The 23,134-nt window shown below is 40.4% G+C and overlaps 2 protein-coding genes across 2 annotated transcripts; both read left to right on the top strand.

Annotated features, from left to right (window-relative positions):
• Positions 1-3,111: 3,111 nt before the first annotated feature.
• On the top strand, positions 3,112-11,220 carry nsfl1c (NSFL1 (p97) cofactor (p47)). The gene is made up of 9 exons (XM_023415661.2): positions 3,112-3,268; positions 4,060-4,160; positions 4,344-4,421; positions 6,560-6,725; positions 6,940-7,035; positions 8,266-8,375; positions 8,571-8,708; positions 9,538-9,708; positions 9,988-11,220. Exons 1-9 carry the CDS (start codon positions 3,167-3,169, stop codon positions 10,148-10,150), a joined length of 1,125 nt encoding a protein of 374 aa, XP_023271429.2. The 5' UTR covers positions 3,112-3,166; the 3' UTR covers positions 10,151-11,220.
• Positions 11,221-15,189: 3,969 nt separating this feature from the next.
• On the top strand, positions 15,190-22,635 carry fkbp1ab (FKBP prolyl isomerase 1Ab). The gene is made up of 5 exons (XM_023415679.2): positions 15,190-15,347; positions 15,501-15,548; positions 18,751-18,863; positions 19,479-19,637; positions 21,169-22,635. The coding sequence occupies exons 1-4, from the start codon at positions 15,311-15,313 to the stop codon at positions 19,605-19,607; spliced, it is 327 nt and encodes a 108-aa protein (XP_023271447.1). The 5' UTR covers positions 15,190-15,310; the 3' UTR covers positions 19,608-19,637; positions 21,169-22,635.
• The last annotated feature ends 499 nt before the right edge of the window (positions 22,636-23,134 follow it).

The raw sequence follows: 23,134 nt of genomic DNA, 5'->3' as shown, positions 1-23,134 counted from the left end.
CTTGAAGATGGAGGGATGTTCATGGGTCTCTGGGTTTATGGATGCCTGTCCTAATCAACCTCCTGCAACAGCTTCGCTTTTATGAGCAGTCATTTAAACTGTCTTTCATGATGCTCTGCTTGTTATTGACCTGCGGGTAGCTCAAGGTTAAATAACCATGCTTGGTATCTTAGAACAGTAGTGTGTTTCTCTTCTAATGGCAAAGTGCAAGAGGTCACATAATCTGAATACTCGCACAAGACGTGACCTCCTGTTCTTACAGACAAAAACACACTGGCTTTTCATATCATCTGTAGCCATAATCATGAGATAACCGTAGCTACTGCAATATATTTTAAACAGACCTGCTACTGTTCATCAGAAGCATATGCCTATATTAAACTGCCTTTTTACTAGTTGTATACACAACTTTATATTTTTAAATTTAGGAAAACATTTACGGAAAGATAGTTATTTCGTGTGTGCACTAACTAAGGGGCCTGAGCCAGGAGGCATTTAGCTTAGCTTAGCAAAAAGACAAAAAAGGCAGCGGGAAACAGCTAGCCTAGCTCACTCAAGTTCAAAAATATTCTTATCAACAACTGTAAAGCTCATTTAGTGATGTTCTTCCAGACTTCTCTATTAAAATGGGTAGGGTGAAAGGGTGTGGGGTAGTACATTCAGCTGACCAATCAGCAGCGAGAGTGAAGGAGCCATAAACATATTAAGGATAACTGGATACCGCAGTCAGAGATTGCACCTCATTCATTTCCATGGAAGTTGCTCACTGGGTGGGTGCATATGCATGCACACTTCAGTGTATTTGGGTCCATTCAGCATGGATAGACAGAGCAAGGCTACCTGTTTGCCCTTGTGTGCCGTTTTTATGCTAAGCTAAGCTAATTAGCTACCTGCTCTAGTTTCATACTATACACAGATATGATGGTGGTGTTGATTTTGTCATCTAAATCTCAACAAAAAAGTGAAAAAGCATATTTCCCAAAAAACTATTCCTATACCTAAACAGTATTCTATTTTGATATATAGTCTATGTTTGCAACCAGTGGAGTCGCCCAACAATGGTCATTAGAAAAAAAGTAAAGGCACTTCTGCATTGGTTTCACTTTTCAGACCCAGCGTCTATGTCCATTTTTATATACAGTCTACGATTAAAGCATGGTGGCTTTATGTTTACGCAAAAGGGGCCTGTACTTTGAGACTACAGTCTCAACCAGCTCACTATATCTCATCTGACTGCATATCTCAAAATCACTTGATGACTGCACTGAATCACAGTCATACACTTTTCACTCATTTTCTTTCCATCAGGTTCACCAAACCAGTTCCTGGCTCTTTCTTTTGGGCCTCAGACATTTCTGCCTTTGTGCTGACATTCAAATTGACATATCAGTATCCATTGTGTGTTTCTAATATTTTGTAATTATACACTGGTGGTAATGTTACACTACAACAATGTCAGCCTTAAGTCTCATGGAAAGATAAAGAACTATACGCATACATGAACACACGATGCCTTCAGGGTTTCCTGAGGCGACATTCACTGCTGTCAACCCGTCACCTGGGTTATGCTTGACTCGTACTGTCACTGTTGTGTTTTGTCCTTTCTCCTGACTTATAGTTTTGGTGTGTGACAAGCTTCAGGTACAGTTACTGCACAATACCTACTTCTGGTTTGTTGCTGTTTCCTTTAGTGTTTTATTTGTCTTTTTTCTTTCTTAGTCTCTCTTGCACACTTTTTCTTCTTAATGCATCAGTCTTTAGGTTTAAACAGCTTTCTCTGTTTGCCATCGTCGTCTTTGTCTCCTTCCTTCTCTTGCCTTGTATCTGGGTGCTGTTGCCTCATCACACAGAACCTGAAGCTCCAAACATCCAAAGGGGAAACAATATACAATCACTGATGCTTAAACCTCTTTAGTGTGATGCTCTTTATTTTTATATTTCATCTTGTTCGTTATGTGCATTTGAGGAAGAGGTGGGGGTTGTGCTTCACAAAGTGACATGACAACATGGTTTTCTCACTTTGCTACAGAATAATTAGCCTCAAAGATCGAACACCCAACAGTGAATGTATGAAAACCCCATCAACACTTTTCCCCCCTAGAAACAATTAAGATGCTCCCAATCTGTCTAGTACTTATTACTTTGTGCCATCTGACCAACCCGCCATCAGACACCTTATCGGGGGTACAAAGGTATCTCCCATGAGAATATTCTCTCCATCTGCTCATCGTACTGAAATCAGAGGCACACGTTTACTATGTTTTTGTTAGAGGTGAGGGGACTCATGCTACAGTCAGCAGCTGTTTTACATTGGACTTGCACAAGAAGACAAACTAGAGATTGGAGCTGAGAAGTGTGATAAGATGCAGATTAGGATCTGATTGCTGCATTAGAGGCTCTGTGGTCTCACACTGAGGTGTCACATCTTGATGAGGTGGGGTGGGCCGGATTAATGAGACGAGATAAGATGAAAAACCGTAATAATTCCTCAAAGACAAATAACCTAGAAAACCAAAATGCATTAGAGAAAGAAATAGATAGTAGAAGCACATTATAAAACTATGAATAAAGTAAATATATTTTTGCTTAAGTGGATTAGTAGCATTCTTTACTATCAAGGATTTGAATCATTATCAACTGTGCACGGCCTAAGCAAAGGTGTTATATAATTTGGTTGTAATAAAGAGCTATACAGTAAACTACTGACCATTCACCATCTCTTTTGTAAAACTTCTGCATGGCACATACAGAAAATGAAATCTGGAGTAATATGCACTCAGGCACATTGGCACATCTTCCTCTATGATCCCTGGGTCAATACTTGAACCATTGTTCTAGAGAGTCTAGAACAATGGTCATGAGTTATTGTGGTTTTGTGTAACCTGTGGATACATTGCCACCTAGTGGTCAAAACAATGTCAGCAGCGCAGCAAATCGTGTTTATTAAAAAGAGACTATGGACAATTAAAATAAAAAAAAGTCCCATATGTTCTTTAAAAACTAATACAAGCGTGTTTTAAACCACACATTATTCATCTTATTTTATTTTATATGTATTTTTAAATCGTTGTCGTTATGGTCCCCGGTTTGAAACCACATAGGAACCATCATCTTTTGCTTGTTTCCTCAGGTGGAGGCGGACGAGTCGTTGAAGGGGCAAATCAAAATGGCGAGCCAAGAGGAATCTGTGAGGGAGTTCGTCGCTGTTACTGATGTTGATGAGGAGAGGGCCCGGTTTTTCCTGGAGTCCGCCGGCTGGAATCTGCAGGTACGTCTTCACTGTGCCTTTCCGTAGAATCGCGAAGGAGTGTACTTTGGGCAATCCTGAGGAAACGGCGGTGTCATGACAAGTGTCAGACCATTAGCTTGCTGGCTAACGTTAGCATGTGTTACCGGTGATTTGTGCAAGTCACCCTTTGACAATGGCCTGGCCGCCTTCTGTCACTAACAACAAGGCTGTTTAAACCTAGTTAGCCGATACGGTCACAATAAGGTCCTTAACTGTCGTCTCTTTATAAAGTAGGTCGCCGTTAAGTTTTGGCTAACGCTAGTCTGTCAAGAGTCCATTGAGCCGCGCTAGCTAGCATTAGCCTGTAACGATAAAGACCTGTGTAAATGTTAGTTTAGTTAACCTAGCAAAGGACACTGGTTAGCCTATAATGCAGTAGTGTCGTTTGTCCCGATGAAGCGTGTGTTAATGGTTAAGAAAATGGAGACAAACGCTTAACGTCTCTATTTCAGATGTCAAATCCATAAGAAAATGAAATCGAATGACTGTTGTGTAGAGTTTTCTCACTCGGGTAGCGCCTTCGCTTTTAGACATCGAAAGAGAACATAAATGTATCAGTTGGGAAACTGCGGTGAAAACATTTCAATCCGCTGTGGTTATTGACGAGAAAAGGCAACCTCAGGAACTTCAGACGTAGAGCCAAGTTATCTAGCTCTTTCCTGGGATGTCTGAAAGGTCGTACATGACACTTGTTGCACAATTAATTAACTATCTGTCAGGATTGTGTTGTGACATTGTCATAATAATTTTGCCCCCCCTACCTCCCCCAGCTCGCCCTCGCCAGTTTCTTTGAGGATGGAGCTGATGACGACATAGTGACGCTTCCTCAACCTGAGGGAGGCTCCTCAGTGTCCCGGTCTGCAGGGCCAAGGTAATGTTTTTTTTATTAATACCACAGTTCAGTCTGATGAAAATTTAATGGTGCACTCATTCACTGCTACAGTACTGGACCGTAGTTCTGTGCAGCAGTGTTCCCATCAGTCACCATCATTGTTCATCATCATTATGATCTTGTGACATACAACTCAGTGCATGTATTTTTCTGTAACATCAGCTCTCAGCCCAGAGTGACCTCCTTCAGAGATCTGATGCATGAGGCAGAGGAGGAGAGTGATGAGGAGGAAGGCCAAAGGTGAGCTAAAGTTGCAGTATTGCCTGTTTATTTATCTGTAGTGAATGTGTGACCTGATGAAGAAAGAAGCCTAGATGGTGGAAAAGAACCACCTATTGTTTTTATCCATGATTTAATTGATCACCATATAGGAGATACTTGTCTGTTCTCCTTGAGAAACTGACAGATCAGGTTTAGATTAGTTATTGAAAAATCATTCATGACCCTGGTCGGATTGAGTGTCATGCCCAAGGACACCTCAGAGTGGATCAGGGATTAAAAAGGACGTAGAGGCAAGTTAATAAATAAAGTCACTGCCCAGTGTGTGTTGTAACAGTAACCCTTGGATGTCTTTCTGATCCTCCTAAATGGCTGTGACATCCTGTACATCCTCACAGTGTTTGGACGGTAGGAAGTCACACCTAGTGGGTGTGAGTCCAGAATGCACCAAACTATTTTTGGTCTCATCTCATTCACTGTGGGCTGGTCGTTTCTGGTTTTCTGCAGCATCAACAGATTCTGCCACTGGAGCAGTGCAGTAGACTGCTTGTTAAAGGATTGTGTGGGTTTGCAAATGGCCTTTTAGTGTATTTCCATTCGCAGTCATTAAGCAAATTAAATGAAAAAACAGTCCTACAGAATGAATATTACATAGCTCAGGTCATCTTTGAGTTTGTTCCAAATGGGTTTCCTGATGTCATTTTTTTTTTAAAATGTGCTGACTGTGCACAACTTGACACAATGTAAACAAGGGGTTACCTGGACATCTGCCAAAAACAACAATGTGCTTGCGTTTTTTTCCTTTTAAAGTGCAGTATTCATGTTTTAGTGACAAAGTGTGAGTCTGTGATTTTAGTGTAGTTAGCTTATCGTATTATTTTCTTTGGTAAGCACCAGGTCAGTATGCTTAAACTAAAGTGCTTGATAGTCAATTGAAGTACTTTTACTCCCTACACCTTTCTGACATCGGAGCTGGGGAGGCTGAGTTCAATCATTTCTGTCACTTTCTGTAACTGACTGGTTAGCAATGCCCTCTTCATGCAGTGATTGGACAACTGTGTGGTGGCAAGAAAGTGAGCATGGTTTGAACTTCTTTCTCATGCTGCTTTTTTACAATTCTCACTTACCAAAAGCTTGCTGTTACCTCCTCTGGAGCTCTCTTTATGACAGGAAGCGTTTCATCCCACAATTGGGTGTGACCATTTGAAAACAGCAATGACAGCCACCACCTTTTGATGTGGACAGACAAAACAAATGACTTTGTTCTGAGCATATTGACACCTTAATGAAGATCAGTGTTTTTAGTCATCTCACAGGCTGGATCTGTGATAAAATTATAAAACTTATGTTGCTGTTGAAGCCTTAGTTAATGACCATTGTCAGCACTCAGCCTTCTCACAAGTGAATTATGTTATATTATATTATTATAATGTCTTCAGTGCACACAAATAAAAGGACAAGACATTAAGTTGGAACTGTATTAGTTATTACTTGGTTAGATTGCTGTAAGTAAGTGTCTTGCTGGCTATTCATCCATCCATCCATCCATGCAGTAGGCATCAATAAAAGTTTAAAATATAGGGAGGGAGACTGATCTGATTATTACTGTGGGTGTACAAAGACAAAAGAAGGTGAGACTGTCCCCATCAACTTAAAATTGGCTCATGTTTCCTAATTTATTACAGGTTTTATTGTTTTTAAAATAGGACAATTAAGTAATTAATTTATCACAGTGATTATAGAAAGTGGAACAAGCTGTGTATTTACACAGTATTTACTGTGCATATTTAACTTTGTGCCTCTCTGGTTTCTATCTTGATCTGATGAGATTCAATTCAGACTTGTGCCATGTTATACAGAATTGATAGAGATCCAAACTAATAATATTATCATAGTGACTTTTATTGTAGAGGTGACTCAGGCACTTCAGACGGACAGACATGTAAAATTGCTATAACATTTATACAGCAAGGTGAATGTCTGAAAGGGGCTTCTACATCATGCACAGTGAGCTACTCATCGATCACTTCAATAATAATACTGACTTGACTTTGTAGATTGTTCGTTCTGTTTTTCCTCAGTGTCTATAATGTCATATATTTTGTGGAAGAATTCCCTCTCCTGTCATTATAGTCACACTTTTCTATGTGCCCCTGCAGGTTTTTTGCAGGGGGGTCAGAGCGCAGTGGGCAGCAGATTGTTGGCCCCCCCAAGAAGAAGAGCTCCAATGAAGTGGTGGAAGATCTGTTTAAAGGAGCCAGAGAACATGGAGCTGTGCCTCTGGACCGGAGCGGGAGAGGGCCAGGCGAGCCCAGTAGAGCTAAGGTAAAAAGGAAGCACATGAGAACAATGTTGATGTCCTTTGTCCCTCTGCTCTTTCTGTATTGCCATCTTTTTTGTGCATTTTATAGCAGGTTCTTTCTGCAGAGTGTGTTTACTTTAATTTGCTTCTGCTCGCTTTTGTGTTTGTAATTGTCCTTCCTCTTGGTGATCGTTTTATGTCTTATTTTGTTTTTTATTATCCCCTCTCATCACTTAGGCCTTCGTAGGGGGAGGTTACAGGCTAGGAGCAGCTCCTGAGGAGGAGTCAACCTACGTGGCTGGAGAGAGGCACGCCTCCAACAGCCAGCAGGATGTGAGTACAGATCCTGATGCCTCCTGTTTCCTGTATCCTTTGTTACTATTCAGCCAGTCTAGGTGACTCTTCAGTCAATAAAAACCGATAACCCCACATTCACACTCACCAACAACCAAGAGAAAGACTATGAATGTGTCCATGGAGAGACTGTCTGAAAATGTGGGCCCTTTTCCACATTTCTAAATGTCATCTTCCTCTCCATGATGGCCCTAACTCTTAATGATAATGATTTTGGTGACCGTGTGTTAAAAGTTCTCTGTCTCCCACACAGTTCTTTCTGTATTGATGTAAACCTACTCAAATTGAAGCTGAGACTTGGCACTTTAATGTTGATTCTTTTCATTTATTTTGAAAATTCAGAGGCTGAAGAACAAAGGATGAGTTATTGTCCAAATATTTACAGTCTGGACTCTGTGGGCATCTCCTGCGTGAAATTCTTCTATAGACACATGACTCTTTATTCTCATGTGCATTGATGCTTGTTTTTTGTTGCTGTATAGATTAAATCCCTCATGAACTGTTACATTTTCAGTAATGAAAGAACACAGTAACAGATGGACTATGATTAATTCATGGTTTTTCCAGGAGAACTGCTAATCATTAATCCAATACTGAAGGCATTCCTGCTCTCATGAGTGGAATTACATAACAGGCTGTAGTTAGTGCCAGAAAGACTGACATGGCACCTCCCACGTCTGGACCTCTAATTATGTTGAACTTTGACGCTTTTCGGGTTTTTGACACATCAAACTGGATCTGAGTGGAAGAAAACCGATTTATGTGTTATTATCTTTGCAAAATATTAAGATGTAGGCCACGTAAAGCTGGTAACTCACAACATCATGGAGCCTGTCCTGTATTCTTTGGCATACAGGCTGCAGCTCAGCATGTATAAGGGGTGTTGAGGGCAGGGAGTATTAACAAGTGCTGGTAGCAGCAGCAGCAGAGAGGAACTGAGAATATGGGTTTGTACTAAACTGAGGGGAAAGCATAAATCAGTCACCACCAACACTGCATAGAGCAAGTTAAAGTTTGTCACTGCAGTTCTTATATTGGAGCTTGTTATGCTGTGATTTTGAATGCTAATATTTAGTGAAGTTACATAATGTATAAGAAATGTGAAAGGCTGTGGCTATTTCCTGGATGAAGCTGGATGAAGTACATGCCAGTACAGACCCCAGTACATACCAACTCAAATGTCTCATTCTGTGTGTGTGTGTGTGTTAGGTACACGTGGTGCTTAAACTGTGGAAGACAGGTTTCAGTCTGGATAACGGTGAACTCAGAAACTACAGCGATCCTGGAAACGCCAACTTCCTTGAGGCAATCAGAAGGGGGTGAGGATATTCTGGCAACTTCATCTAAGTTACACATGTGCTCATCATAGGTCAGCGGGGACACACTATGTCCTCCGTCTTTATATGTAAATATGCCTACCAGCGTTTCTATGAGACTATGAGACACTGTTGGCTGCTTTACACATTTAGAGCACTGATGGCATGTGATAGCACCTGTTGGTTGTTACCTTGCAGGGAGATTCCCCTGGAGTTGAGGCAGCGGTCTCGAGGAGGCCAGGTCAACCTGGACATGGAGGATCACAGGGATGAGGACTTCTCCAAACCCAAGATGGCCTTCAAGGCCTTTGGAGGTGAAGGACAGAAGCTGGGAAGGTGAGATTGAGCAGTCTTGTTAGTTCATTGAACATGGTTTCCGTATTGTTTCTCCTCAGCACAACATTACACATCAGAGAGCCACAGCTGAATTCAATACGACGTCTAAATAAAGGCTGGTAAACCAGTCTTGCTTGTTCTACACGGAAATGAATCATCTTCAGTCTAGGAATCGACTCTGTGTGGGATCCTTCCAGTAAATGACTGGTTTCTAATAAAGCATATAATGTTATTTTTAGTGTAAATTGTTGGAGCAGATTCAAATCCCAGTAAACAGATTTAATGTCCAATTTGTACAATTCCAGTGATGCAGCAGTGCTCTTCTTTCACTTTCAGTTCAGGGCCCACATTTGTCAAACAAAAAGAATTACACTAAAGAGAAATCTCTAAAGACCTAACTTAGGGGTAAATAAAGGCTTTTGCTAAAAGTGAAGAATAAGACACATTAATTAAGCTGCTTATTCCTTTTTACAGAAAAGTGGAAGTCAATCTTTAAGAGCAGCTCATTATTAATCACTCGTAGGCTCAAAGCAGGAAAACCAGGAAACCTTAAAGTCTTTAAAAGCTCCGAATGCAGCTCTTCAAAAAAAGGCCTTACAAGGTATTAAAAAGTTAAATAAATTTTTTTTTTGCGTTACCTGCTGTAGATAATAACATTAGTTACAATTTTTTTTGTATTTCATTGTGAGACCAACTTGTGCCAAAAGTGTCAGGATTTCTGCAGGTCTTAAACTAATTAAGTAAATTCTGATCTTTTTCCTTCCTCTTCCTCATCCCCATCCTCCTCCTCCTCCTCCTCCTCCTCTTCCTCCTGCCCCCCCCTCTATAGTGCCACCCCAGAGTTGGTTGTAGCTCCGGCCACCTCCCAGCAGGACCAGGCTGCCAACGAGGCCCAAGCCAGCGCCTCTGTGACCTTGGACCCCTCCCAGCCTGTCACTAACATTCAGATCCGACTGGCCGATGGCGGCAAGTTGGTCCAAAAGTTCAACCACACCCACAGGTAACTGAGGCGCTGAAGTTGGTATCTACACAAAGATGTGGTCTACCCTGTGTTTTCCAAAATGCATCATAGGTCAGTCTCTGGTAAAAGTGCAGCAACAAATGTATAGTTTGATTTCAGAGGCAGGGAAATCAACCTGTGCTTGTATTGTTTGTAACAGCTGCTCAGGAAATCAGAGGTCAATAGAAAGGTTGTAGTGATAAAATGTTCTGTTGAGATTTATACAGTAGCTGTGGAATAAAAATACTTCTTTTCACCATGTATTGTTGTGTCTCTCAGGGTGTCTGACGTGCGCCAGTTCGTGGTAGCGGCTCGGCCCGCCATGGCTGCCAGAGAGTTTGTTCTCATGACCACCTTCCCCAACAAGGAGCTGTCGGACGAGAGCCAGACGCTGCAGCAGGCCAACCTCCTCAACGCCGTCATTGTCCAGCGGCTAAAGTGAGGGGGGGTAGAGTAAGGTCTATCCCTGGTGGTGTGGCTGAGTACTGCAGCCATGTGAAACCTGCTGCCCCTTCTGAGGGAGGAGAAAACACGGACTTATGTATGGACTTCTAATTTCTGATTTTTGTTTTTCTAAAGTGAAATGTAACATTCTGCTCCCCCAGACCCCCCTCCCTCCACTCTTACTCTACACCCCTGTGCGGTCTGTGACAGGCAGTAATCAGGGGGGAAACTAAAAATCTTCCAAAATGGAGCAGAGTTCTCTCAGAGTTCTGTAAAGCTGCAGATGCTGTTGGATTGCGGTTGTGATGGGGACGTGTTTACCTGACAGCAGGAGATGGTTTAACCCAAAAACACAGCAGCAGTCCAGCTTTCTGACGAGCAGTTGGGTTGCAGATATGCTCACTAAACCTGGCTCTATTTTTCATTAACTTGCTCCCCCACTTTTCCCTTTCTATTGACCTTCATTTGGCCTCTTAGCTACGTTTACTATCAGATGCTGGAGCCTCGCTAGACCAGCGGCAGATTCCCAGTTTGTTTCTGCCTCAGCAGCACAAACCATAACCACATTAGGAATACTAGTCTTATTAAATTAGAAGTACATGACAATAGTGTGGTTTTGTAAGTTTCCTTTTCTCTCCCATACTCTTCTTGGAGAGAAAAGTGAAACAGTATCACAAAACACTGAGGGTTTTTTTTTTCTCCAAACCAACCTATACCAGTAGCCTTACTCTCCTTTATCGACCTCCACTAACACACTCTTCCCTTTGTTCAAATCAAGATGGAATTATTTTTTTAAGCTGCCTTTTTTTCTCCTTTCTTTTTTCCTTTACAGATTGTAAGATTGTCCCAGTTACACACTTTGATATTGTGTAACATAACAGCTACACATGGCTTTATTGTCAAACCAATGGTCAAACAAAAGAAGATATAGATTGTAAACTCTGGTTTGTAGTAGTGGAAGTTGAATTCCTATGACACAATGACATCTTCTATGCATCCTCGGGCAACACAGAAATATGTTTGGACCTCTGGTAAAATAAATCCATTTTATGGTTGATGTATAAAGAACTTAATCGTCCTGTGTTTTTATTGTAGTTAGAGAAGAGGTGTTAAGCAAAGTGACAAACATGGAATCATGTGACAGTGAGAAAACCATCTCAAGCGTTGACTGTCAGTAAACCGTTATGTAAACAGCTGTTATTGCTAATGTTGGCTATGTAGCGCTAGCAAAACTTATATATAGCTCCTTTAAAGTGATGATTAGGGAGAATCACTGTAACCTGAGCGTTTTGTCACATTCATGCTGAATGCATCATGTTAAGACATGGATCATTTCAAATTTTGAAACACTGCTTTTGCTGTGTTGCTGTTGGGATAAACTTTGTATCTTTTTATCCACTTAAGTTTATAAAATTTCTTTGAAGAGTATGTACCCAAAAAAAGAGAATAGTTTGCTGCATCAGAGCACATTAACCTAATAATCACCTATAATTTCCTCAGTGGAGACTTAAATGTTATCACGTAGTATTGTTATATAAAAAAAACTTTGACAAAAAAGTTAAACTACCATTTAATGTCAACAGTGAACATCATAAAAAAGTGTTATTTCTATATTTAAAACAAAGAGCTGCCTTTTACTTAATTATCGTTGATTGATGATCAGTTCTAGCTGCTTTTTAGGAGAATTATTCCTAAATAAAAACAGTATGATCTTTAATGCCAATATGCAAAAGAGTTGGGAGACTTTTTCCAGCCTTGAGCATCGTCTGCAGTCTTCTTCACAAGCTGCACGGAGCCCTGACAACCTCCACAAAGAAGGGAGGGCAGCTTGTGTGTTGCCTGGAGGGAAAATCCAGGGCGGAAAAAGTGCACATCACCCACCACTGCTTGGAAAGCTTAAATTCTGTAAGAGAATCAGAGACCTTGTACATCATCCCTCGTTTTCACCTCTTGACCCGTCAAAATCTTTCCAGCAGCTGCTTAAAATGTAAATTTTACTGATCTTGTGATACAACACGAAGAGTAATCTTTACATTTGACTTTAAAAACTGGCATGCAAACACTATTGCTTTCATGTGGTCACTTGTAGTTTACTGTGTGTTCTCATCTCCAGGAGACCGTGAGGGGAAACTGACATAAAACTGATACTGTGTAATGCCAGTTTCACGTGTCGGATCAGGTTTTGGATTCTTACAAGTGATCGTATCTCTTGGTTGAGTTTAATGTGAATAAGGCTAATCTATAAACTCTCATTTACATAAACATTTAGCCAAAATTGCTGGGGTATTTTTAAATTGTGTCCCTCTTTATCTCTGCAGTAAAAATGACTTGTTTATATTTTCATACATTTTGTGAGTGAACATAATACCTGTGTCAGAAATCTCATGGCAGTGCTCTTTCATGGAAGAAATATGACAGAAAAATGTAGTAGCACAGTTGCAGCACAGGTATTATGGGAATGCTTCAAGTTGACACCTTTGAGTATTGGTTAGATAATATAGGTCTTCTTCAAACATGTCTCTCCTTTTGGTTCTGGTTTGGCAGTTTTATTGGCTACAAACTGAGAATGACTCACTGTGCTTTGTTTTGAAGAAGTCTGAGTCACTAGATACTCAGTGTCCAATCCAGTCATGAAGCAACCACTTGAAATATTTTTGCTCCCAGAAATCTCATACTAACATGATTTGTATTTTTTCCTTCAGATTCATGTGTCTTGAACCCACATTCATCGCCTTGGTTAGCTTGGTTGGTTATGCACACCCACATGGACACTCCATGGCTCTGGAGCCAATTAGCTGTTCATATACAGTGAATTCTGCATTACAAAGAAACTGAGCTGCAATCTAATGAACCGTGAGGAAAGTTAGAATATACTGAAAGGCTAAAAGGTGGAATTTCTTTTTTTCAGTTAGAATACAATAGAATATAAGTGGAAATTATATGCACCTGCTGTTATTATTTTCTACAGGAAGTGAGATGCAGGTGTTGCTATGGCTGCAGTGGCGACGAGAGCAGAGAGTATCCCAGTGTCTGCTGGGACAGTGGGATGCTTAGACTCAGCTGTTCACCTAGATTAGCACCATCTCTGACAGCCCTTCTCCTCTCTGCCTGGCCTGCCTCGCTCGCTCTCTTTTCAGTAGTTTTGCACTGCAGTGCTCCACAGAACGGCCTAAAGTAAACTGCAGTCAGGGCACTGTAATCTGTGGCCCTTTATGATGGCTGACTTTTTCTCATTTTTGAATATCATACTATATATATATATATATATATATATATGTCAATGATTCTGAGTTATAACAAATCAGTGAGATTAGAATTTTTTATTCACTGGATCAAACCATCAAACTTCAAATGTGGAAAAAACCCCATCACACTCACATTTAGGACTGTGTTACAATGTTCACGCTGCTTACCAGATATCAAGTTAGTCACAGATACAGCAAATACGCCATACTTAATGTGCCTTCAAAATAAAAGCATGTTTTTCACCTAATGCTCCTGTCAGAGCCCCAGAGGTGGAAGCAAGACTGGATTACCAATCAGACAAAAGAGGCAACTCTCCAGGGGCCCTGAAAGCCCTGGGTTTACTACATATCATTTGGGTCGACATAAACTGATTCATTTGATTTAATTTGTTTGAAATTTGCACAACGGAAGTCGTGATTAAGTAAAAATCTTCTTCAGACTCTAGTTTTAAGCCCTGAACTGTTTTAGTTTATATTGTGGTCATGTGTTGGTACTTTCACTTAAATAAATTATCTGAATACTTATTCCAAAATAGGTCTTTTACCCAGAAGACATTTTGGCATGTCACATTAGAAAGGTACAGATTCCATTCAGCTGCTTCAATTTCAATGTCCTGCTATTGTTCACACTGGTTCACTGTCTTGCTCGGACATTTGAATAGAACACAGCCATCATTAATGTTCAGATTAGTTTATTACATTTCTTTTTTTTACCAGGGACCATGTACAAAAACATATGCAAAGAAGAGGAGACCCATTGTACCAGATTAAGCTAACAGTTATATCAAAAAATAATTTTCATTTGCAGACCTTCGACAGGTAGGTCATATTATATTATAATTTATTAATATATTATATGAACTCATACATGGTATATGCTATAATTATGATTCACAACTTCCAAAACAGAAATCTGGCCAGATCCCAGTCAGTGTCACAGCAGGTGTTCTGAGTCAGCGGTTAAACACCTGCAGTGATGTTACTGATGGGCGTGTGCCTTGCAGTACAGCATGTTTCACGGTAACTGGCATGAAAGGCGTTTCTGAGATGTTTGATGACAGTGATTATCTCTTAACTGATTCAAATGCACAAACAAGCATTTGAGAGAAGAACTTCAGCATCACAATTGAAATCTCCCCTAATCCCCTACCTACCAACTGGGATTATTACTTTCTTAATGTCTATGATACACTGTAATCTAGTCCTGAGCCAGAATCAGTTCTCCAATTGTTTTGACTGTGCTTCCTTGTTCTGTACAGATATAGAGACATTTATTTTCAATAACACTGCGTTCTCTGTTACAGTTGTGGTGAAAGATAATCTAACTAAACCTTAAAGTAACCCTAACTCGTGTGTTTTTGTTAAGTCTCATAATCGTTATGTACAGTAAATTTTTACCAATCCTTACAGTATATAAAACTCTTTTTGATAGACTCCTGACGGCAGACCATAATAAGTGTGTTAAGGGTTGTTCTTGTAAGCCCCCTGAACAGTTGTAACATATATTTATTTTCCTTTAACTTATTGTTTATTTGATTAATATTGTACTATTATTTCTAAATATTATCCCACTTTATTTATAGAATCTTGTTTATATTTATATTTATATAATTTTGGAAATAATTATTGTTATCTCTATGGCCGCCAGGGGGGGCATGTACTTCTGGCTGAAATCCCTCTGTGTGGCTTTTACTCTGGAAGTGGTGGGCGGAAGTGTTGTTGTGTAACATGAGAAATTGATGCTGGTGTCCCTGCAGGGAGTGAGAGAGAGAGAGAGAGAGAGAGCGAGCGGGAGAGGGAGAGGGAGAGAGAGAGAGAGAGAGAGATAGAATATCCGCTGGAGGAGCAGACACACAGACTGCGGGAGGAGTGTTGCCGGGTGCGGGGAGAGCTCCAGAACACGCCACTTAAAAATGGGAGTCGAGATCGAGACTATAACCCCGGGCGACGGTAAAGCGACTGCACAAAAGGGAAACGTGTTTGTGTTAATTTCTAGGTGCATGTTTGCACTTCTCTGTTTGCATGTGTCTTATACAGCCGCAGAAAACACCGCCTTAATTGCATACGCCCGTTATATTAAGCGCCTCTTTGGTTTCCCCACAGGAAGGACTTTCCCCAAAAAAGGACAGACGTGCGTGGTGCATTATGTTGGTGAGTTTTAAATAAGAAACTTGTTCTTCTGCATGCATGGACACATCCTGCACATTTCGCTACTCCAGTTGGGCATTTCTACTAATGAAGGCCGTGCAAGTGGAGTGACGGCTGTGGGCAACTGTCTCCTACACCCGTATGATAAACATCTAGACATGGTAATCCTGTAAGTGTCACAGCAAAAACTGTAAATCCTCACAGGAACATTAGGTTATGGTGATACTACAGTACACATCTAAACGCTGTGCAGTGCGTTAACCTCTGCCAGCAGACATGTTCCAGCCTCAAACCTTCCAGGCAGTGATTTCTCAGTAGGGCAAAGAGGCAGAGGCTGTCAGTCACCGACTGGGCTGCATGAGGATTTAACCCCTTCACCACATTTTCTCTCCCTGGAAGCACATTTGTCTTCAAGATATTCGGAGGTGATTATGATCCTGTAGCAGCAGCAGCAGCAGCAGTGGTGTAGGTGAAGGTGGTGGTGGTGGTGGTGGTGTGTCCCGGGGACAGCGCTCCGGATTCATCACTGCGTAAAATAATGCGCGCTCCAGTTTGGGCCAAGCGCTCCATTACAGTCTCATCAAGATCAGTGGATAATGTGGTCATTTGTCTTGTCTGGAGAGAATTAGGGGGGAATAAAGGAGACGCAGACGGATTCTGCCGCGGGGTTCACTCAGAGGCCCAGACAGACAGACAGACAGACAGACAAACAGACAGACAGACAGAGACAGATCAGACAGCGGGGTTTTAAATCCCGTCTGATTTCCTGCGCTTCTCTGTCTTTGTTGGAGTTTCTGGGGGGGTTGGTGGCGTTTGGCTGAGCGGATTATGATCGTCTGGGCAACAGAAATAATGGCAGACTCACTGTATTAAACATGTAATATTTTCTCCACAGGCATACAATATTCTAATGGCACTAAATATTTCAGGTATTCCCATTAAACCTCCTGTAAAACATCTCACTAAATTATTCCTGTAGAGACTCATAATATCAGTTGTAGCTTTAGATTCTTAATACCTCCTTTGTGTCATCATGATACACTTAAAAGGGCCAATAACACAGGATTATATCTGGGGTGGGATCTAATGATTATTTTTGTTATTGATTAATGTAAGGATCATCTTAATTAATCAGTTCATTATTTGGTTAGTTTAGTTAGTTGGTTAGTTAGTTACTTATTTGGTTAATAGTGTGTCAACAAATAAAGGAAAAGCCCATTACAATGCTGCAGAGCCTCTGCAAAAATGTATTGTTTTGTCTGATTAACAGACAATAACCATAGACCTTCTACAAACACAAGATAAAAGAGTAGAAAACCAGAAAATATTAATGTTTCAAAAAATGGAATCTGATTTTTTTCTATTTTTTGCTTAAAAATTATTAGAATGATTAATCAATCATCAAAGTAGTTGCTGACTAGTTGCTTTGACTAATCGATTAACCAACTAATCGTTTCAGCTCTAATTATTTCCTAACAGGACCAAGTGTCTGCAGCTAAGCTAGCTGGATCTAAATGCTAATGTTTGCATGCTCTGCATGCTCATAATGATAACATGTTAGCGTTCAGCAGGTATGATGTTTAGCACACTCACTTTCATAGTTTTGCGTGTTATCATACTAACATTTGCTAATTGTCAATTGCTAATTGCTGATGGGAATGCAATTAGTTTTGCAGGTATTTAGTCATAAACCAAAGTACTGAACAAACAAAATTTGAAAATGATTATGGCGTTAGTGGAAAAGTCAGAGGAGCAAGGGAAGTTATCACAATTCAACCTGAGCTGGACGTGAATTTCATGGCATGTCAGCAAATGTCAAGCTGTTCATGGTGCTAGTGGTCAAGAGATAGCTAAAGTCATTAGCATTCATCCTTTGGTGACCATCAATCAATATGTCATGCCAACCAATCCAATAGTTATTGTGACATTTCTGTGTGGACCGACTGTCAGACAGACATTGCTGTTTATAGAGCCAGGCCGCCAGCATTAAATGTATTAAAAGTATTACAGTGTAAATACAGTACTAACAGTAACACATGTAGCATCAGCAGCAAATTGGGATTTCAGATGGCTTTTGCTTCCCAGCGTGCTTAACTGTATATTTGTCTGCACCTGTTCTTGGTTTGGCAAAGCTGGTCTCAGCCTTCTTGCCTGGTAAGACAGACATATCTATCTCTGTAATACAAGCCTCTTTGCTTCAATATAAACTTGAAGTGAGACCTGATTCAGGCTTTGCACAGTGAAATGTTTTTTTTTTTTAATTTGGTTTTAGGCATGAGCCTGCATTGTTTTGTCTTTTTTGTTTTTTTATATCACACAAACTACAGGATTTCCTCTCTGGGCGGCCTCCCTTCCTGTCTGCCTACAAAGCAGCCTTTAAATGAGACATGAAACAGGATAGTCTGTTACACAAGCCTTTTTAAATGTAGACGTACAAGGGAAGATCAAAACCTGGATTTGCTGGATTTTTTGGAAAAGGCTCTGCCTGCAGGAAATGGTTGATGTGAGAAAATGTCAGCACTGTGTTGTTCGGTGGTGAGATGGGAAAAGCAACGTATTGATGCTCATTGCCTTTGATACTTGGACAGTACCTTTCAGCTTTTACAGATAATTCCATTAGGCTGCTATCTAGATGTCCAGAAGAGGACAGGACACCCACTCCACTGCTTGGATTAAAGGCTGTATCTTGCCAGACGCCCCCCTGATGTGCCTAACGACATGCCCAATGTTGCACCTTCTCCCACACACACACACACACACCACACCAAACCATCACACACACGCTGCCTTGCTGGTGCTAATAACAGTAATAGCGGCGGCGTAAATAGTCTTGGAGGGGTGCTATTCTGCGGACTGATGGTTGCGTTTTCCTGACTGTCACACTGAAACCCACCCGCAGACAGCTGCAGCAGCTATTTCTGAGATCCTTGGAATCCCTTCATTTGCGCTCTCAATATACACACAGCAGGGAAGATGGATGTCAGACAAGCTGGGAAGATCTATTTGTTTCCAGTGTTATTATATTTAGGTTTTATCTGCACAGAAAACAAGTATTTTCCCCATCATTTTAAACAATTTTTGCAGCAGGAATTCCTCTTAGTGCTGACTCCCGTAATGTTGTGCACGTTTAGAGGTAAGAGTTTGGGTTTTTCATCCACAGAAAAAAGACTGACTCTTTCCTCTCTATTCATCTCCTTGTTCGCAGGCTCCCTGACAGATGGACGCAAGTTTGACTCATCCCGTGACAGGGACAAACCTTTCAGGTTCAAGATCGGCAAGCAGGAAGTCATCCGAGGCTGGGAAGAGGGGGTAGTGCAGGTAGGCTGGAGAACTAGAGGCATACTGTGCAAATGAAATGCACACTTCTTTTGATGAATATAATCGTTACAAATAGATTGAAGGAAAAAGTCATGCCACTAGGCAGCTTCACCAGTCATGATTCGGAGGCAGAAATAATGCAGATTGCAAGAAAGAAAAAGTGTTTTGCTGCTGTTATTGTTATTATTTTATCTGCTGAAATACGTTAATTTATTGACATGGTACCATTATCGAGTTTTCACTCACTGAGGTTTCCATTAACTCTGCAAACATTGGGCCTATACAGCATGGACGCAGCTCTGTGTCTCACACACGCAGCATGTAGATGAGGTGGCTGGTGAACGGTGCTGCCTGTCTGAAGGTCCTGTAGCTTCAAGATGGTGTAACTTCATGAACATCACTCTTCAATATCTGAGCAAGGCTGTTTAAAAAGCTGTTGATGACAGGATTAGATTAGAACTAATGAACTAATGAAGCACCATTAGTAAGTGAGATGTTTTCACCCATTACATTCAGAGTGTGTATGAACCAACTAACTGTATTTTGTTGGCCAGACTACCTGTTCCATGACGCCTGTTGTCTCTGTTTGTATCGTCCGCCTCCTCCTTCCTCCAGATGAGTGTTGGTCAAAGGGCCAAGCTGACCTGCTCGCCTGATTACGCTTATGGAAACAAAGGTCACCCGGGCATCATCCCTCCCAACGCCACACTTATCTTTGACGTTGAGCTGCTCGGTTTGGAATGAAACAAATCTACATCCTATTTTTTGTGTTGTGTAAGTAATCTCTTGGTTTCTTCTCAAGGGCCCAGTTACACCAGAAATGCGTCAAACAGGTGGTGACAGAGGCTCAGTGACATAAGGGGCTATCTGGTGAACTACTGTACTGTAGTGTAGCCATTTCTGATGAGCTAACAGCTAACACACTAGCAAGTTGGGAGCAGGCTAGAGATTGTCAGTCCCAGTAGCTGTCTGAGTATTTTTCTGTTTTCTGTGCTGCTTACTCCTTCTCGTTGTAATTAGATGTAAATGACACAGATAAAACTGGCTATTTAAAGGAGCCTCTTGACTCTGAGTTGTTGTGTTGCTTGGAGGAGTGATGGACGGAGGGCGTGCTTGTAGCTTCTATTTCTGAGCTGTCATTCATTGTTTGGATAGAAACAGAATATATGTACTGGTCTGTCATACAATTATTTTGTACAATGGCTAAATAGCTTGTTTACCCAGTGCATTGTTTCCCATTATATATATATATATATATATATATAAAGTTACACAGCTAGCAGCAGCATTTACCTACTGACAGAGGGAACCATTACACTTGCACTCAAAAAAAGGGAAGATGCTCTCCAAGCTAGCAAGTTTGCAAGCTAGCAAGTTTGCAAGCTAGCTAGCTCGGTTTACTAATGGGACAGTAAGCTATTTATTCAAGAGAGGAAGAACCATTGTCCTGTTCCACAACCCAAGCTAAGCTAACTACCTTTTCTCCATTTTTGACTCTCTATTCCCAAAAAAGTCAGCACTGTCAAGACACTTTGCTTTTGGCAAGTTTGCAGTAAATATGCATTTCGAATCTAAATGGATTTTCTTATTTCCAAAGCCTATAATAGTTGTTGAATTATACATTTCCTACCTTTCAGGCAGTCAGTGGTGTCCCTTAATTTCACTACAAAAGAAAATCAACTTGGAGAGACTTGTTTATATTGATAATCTATCACAGTGACTGTTTAATTTCCCGTTTTTCCAGCATTTTGAAAAAAGTTCCTAAAATGTCATAATGCAGCACTTTGACGTTCAAAGTCAAACATGTTCTTTAGGCAAAATGTTTTTGTTGAACAAAGACCTCAAAGATTTGAAATGGAAATTTTTAGAGCTTATAATATTCATATGCAGACTAACTTTTCATCACCAAAATCATGTCTGTGTGGTGCAAGTTAAGACTATTAAGACCTCATCGTCACTATTCAGACTTCACTCATCAGGAGCATAGCCTGCTATCTAGCTAAATCTCATCAGCATCTGCATTTAATCTGTGTTGCCTGTTTGTTAAACAAACCTTGGAAATTTTTTGTTCTGCCTTTTAGCTGCTACACATCCATTGAATTTTTACTTTTAGCGAAAACACCTAAAACAAATTACCTGCATACTAATACATTATTGGCAAAAGACGATGTTTTTGGTCTTGAGTAAAGTCAACATTGGACCAAACTCTCAGAGAGTCAGATTAAGTAGAGATTTAGTATCTGTGTGATTGAACTTACTTTACTTGTGCTTCATCCCTGAATTCTCCCTCTTGCTGTCTTCACAGGTGACTTCCTACCTGGGTGACCTGGAGAGAGAAACTAGGAGAGTCTGCACTTGATTCTATAAGAGGCTTGAGTCTATAGTTCCACTACTTCTTTCATCAAACTATGACAGTTTGTGTTCTTTTGTCTCTGTGACTGAGTTAATTATATTTTTTCCATCATATTCTTCCTCCTAAAAACTATGGGCCATAACCTTACAAACCTCCATGTTCTTAATCTTGAATTCTTTTGAACTTGTGCTTTACTTTCTTCTTTGTTTTCTTTGAAGTGCTGGTTGTGCTTGGTAATGCCGAGAAGTACAGAATACCAATGAACCACAAACAGCGACATTTATCCATAATGAGTCAACGTATAATATTTAAGAGCTGGTGCTTGTTATATTACAGAAACAAAAAAATAGTGTATAAAAGAAAATGAAAAGCACACATTTGTATCCCTTAAAACCAGAACAAACGAAATGAGGTTCTGTTAGAGAAAAGGCTTAGGGCTGAATTTAGTGGAGGCGTTAATGGTGCAACACAGGAACTGAGTTTACTACATAAAATGCCTGTTTCTATATAGTGCCACTGTGTTTTCTTTTTCATTTAAATCATTAACCGAAGTTTGAGCTCCAGAGAGGTAATTGGCGCAAAGGAGAACCAATCACAGTTGTAGGTAGTTCTAATGTGTGCCTCAATATTCTCACCAGACACATGGTTACTACTTTGCCCTGTCTGCATGTTCTAGGCCCGATTGGAAATCTAAGTATGTAGATGTTGAGCGCTTTGCATCTGATTTGCATTATTATTGTTATTATTATTATTATTATTATTATTATTATTATTAATAATATTATCGCCTTCTCATCTCACCAAGTCTTTAAACCCCATTTAAAGCCATACACAGGTCGAACAGTGCAAAGATAGGATTTGTGGTGATGCACATCAATTGGAGTTTATTATTTTTTTGTCTTAGAAAGAAAAGGGAAATGCTTGAAATTTACAAGAGGGGGTTGAGGAATCAATCAAATTGTGACCTCCCCCAACCTTATTTTGTGTAACAACTTCAATCGTGTATTTTTCAGATGCCAACTTTCTATCTCTGAGAATCAACAAAGCTAATGTATAACCTATGATGATAGATAATGTGCTTCTTTTTTTGTAGTTTTCTTTTCTTTTTTTTTTGCCGGTGTCAGTAAAGTGCCACGCTGCCTAACTGAAGTCTGTGTGGTTGTAGAAAAAAAATTGCTGACACACAGGCATCCAAGTGGTTTTGTATCTCAAATAAATAGTTTTAAATGGAGTTTAAATGAAGGAATATGCTGGCCTGGCTGTCAGATAATTGACTGTGGCTGTCGATGTTACATATTGGCCAAGCTGCAACTGGTGTGGCAGCAGTCCACCTCTGTACTGTGTAGTTATGTGCTGATACGTTACTGTATGCAGGCTAAACCAATGATGACATATTTAAAATAAAAGAAGTGCTCTCCACCTGCCTATGAAAGTTTTTTTTTCCCTATTTTCTCACTACTGAACTACATATTTGAGTTATTAAAATGTATATTTCCCCTGTCAAAGTTTTGCATGAATGAAAAGCTGGTGGTGTGGTTCTGACACTATTCGTGTTAAAACAAATAATTACAAAAATAATATACATGTGGATTGGGAGATATTACATTTAGTCAGATCCGAAAACCAGGGACGTTGCAGTACGCACCTTGAACATTCGGCTATCAGGATGTCCCTGAGATAAAGATTTTCCATGAAAAAGCGTTATCATCAAAGAAAAAGAGATTAAAAAATCCAATGGGACCAGGGCAAATGCCCCTATTCCTCTCCCTCTTCATTGTGCCATATGCCTGAGCACAGAGAGACTGACTACTACTCCTCTGCTGGGACACCAACTGGCCTCAGGTTTTCTGTCTGCCAAATAGTTTTAAAGTCACTTTGATCAACAAAAACTTTATGTAGGGGAATGCACCATGTGAGC

Source organism: Seriola lalandi, unplaced genomic scaffold (assembly GCF_002814215.2).
Source record: "Seriola lalandi dorsalis isolate HSWRI2012SDOR001 ecotype SW California unplaced genomic scaffold, Sedor1 jcf7180002054554, whole genome shotgun sequence".
Lineage (NCBI taxonomy): Eukaryota > Metazoa > Chordata > Actinopteri > Carangiformes > Carangidae > Seriola > Seriola lalandi.
Note: the sequence above shows the minus strand (reverse complement) of the source record. Positions and strands in the feature narration are given on the sequence as shown.

Bases quoted from the DNA above. Each gene is read 5' to 3' on its own strand.
- nsfl1c (XM_023415661.2), top strand. From the start codon at position 3,167: ATGGCGAGCCAAGAGGAATCTGTGAGGGAGTTCGTCGCTGTTACTGAT. The intron at 4,161-4,343 runs GTAATGTTTTTT...CTGTAACATCAG, and splicing joins TCCCGGTCTGCAGGGCCAAG to CTCTCAGCCCAGAGTGACCT. The intron at 6,726-6,939 runs GTAAAAAGGAAG...CTCATCACTTAG, and splicing joins GCGAGCCCAGTAGAGCTAAG to GCCTTCGTAGGGGGAGGTTA.
- fkbp1ab (XM_023415679.2), top strand. From the start codon at position 15,311: ATGGGAGTCGAGATCGAGACTATAACCCCGGGCGACG. The intron at 15,348-15,500 runs GTAAAGCGACTG...GTTTCCCCACAG, and splicing joins GACTATAACCCCGGGCGACG to GAAGGACTTTCCCCAAAAAA. The intron at 18,864-19,478 runs GTAGGCTGGAGA...TCCTTCCTCCAG, and splicing joins GGGAAGAGGGGGTAGTGCAG to ATGAGTGTTGGTCAAAGGGC.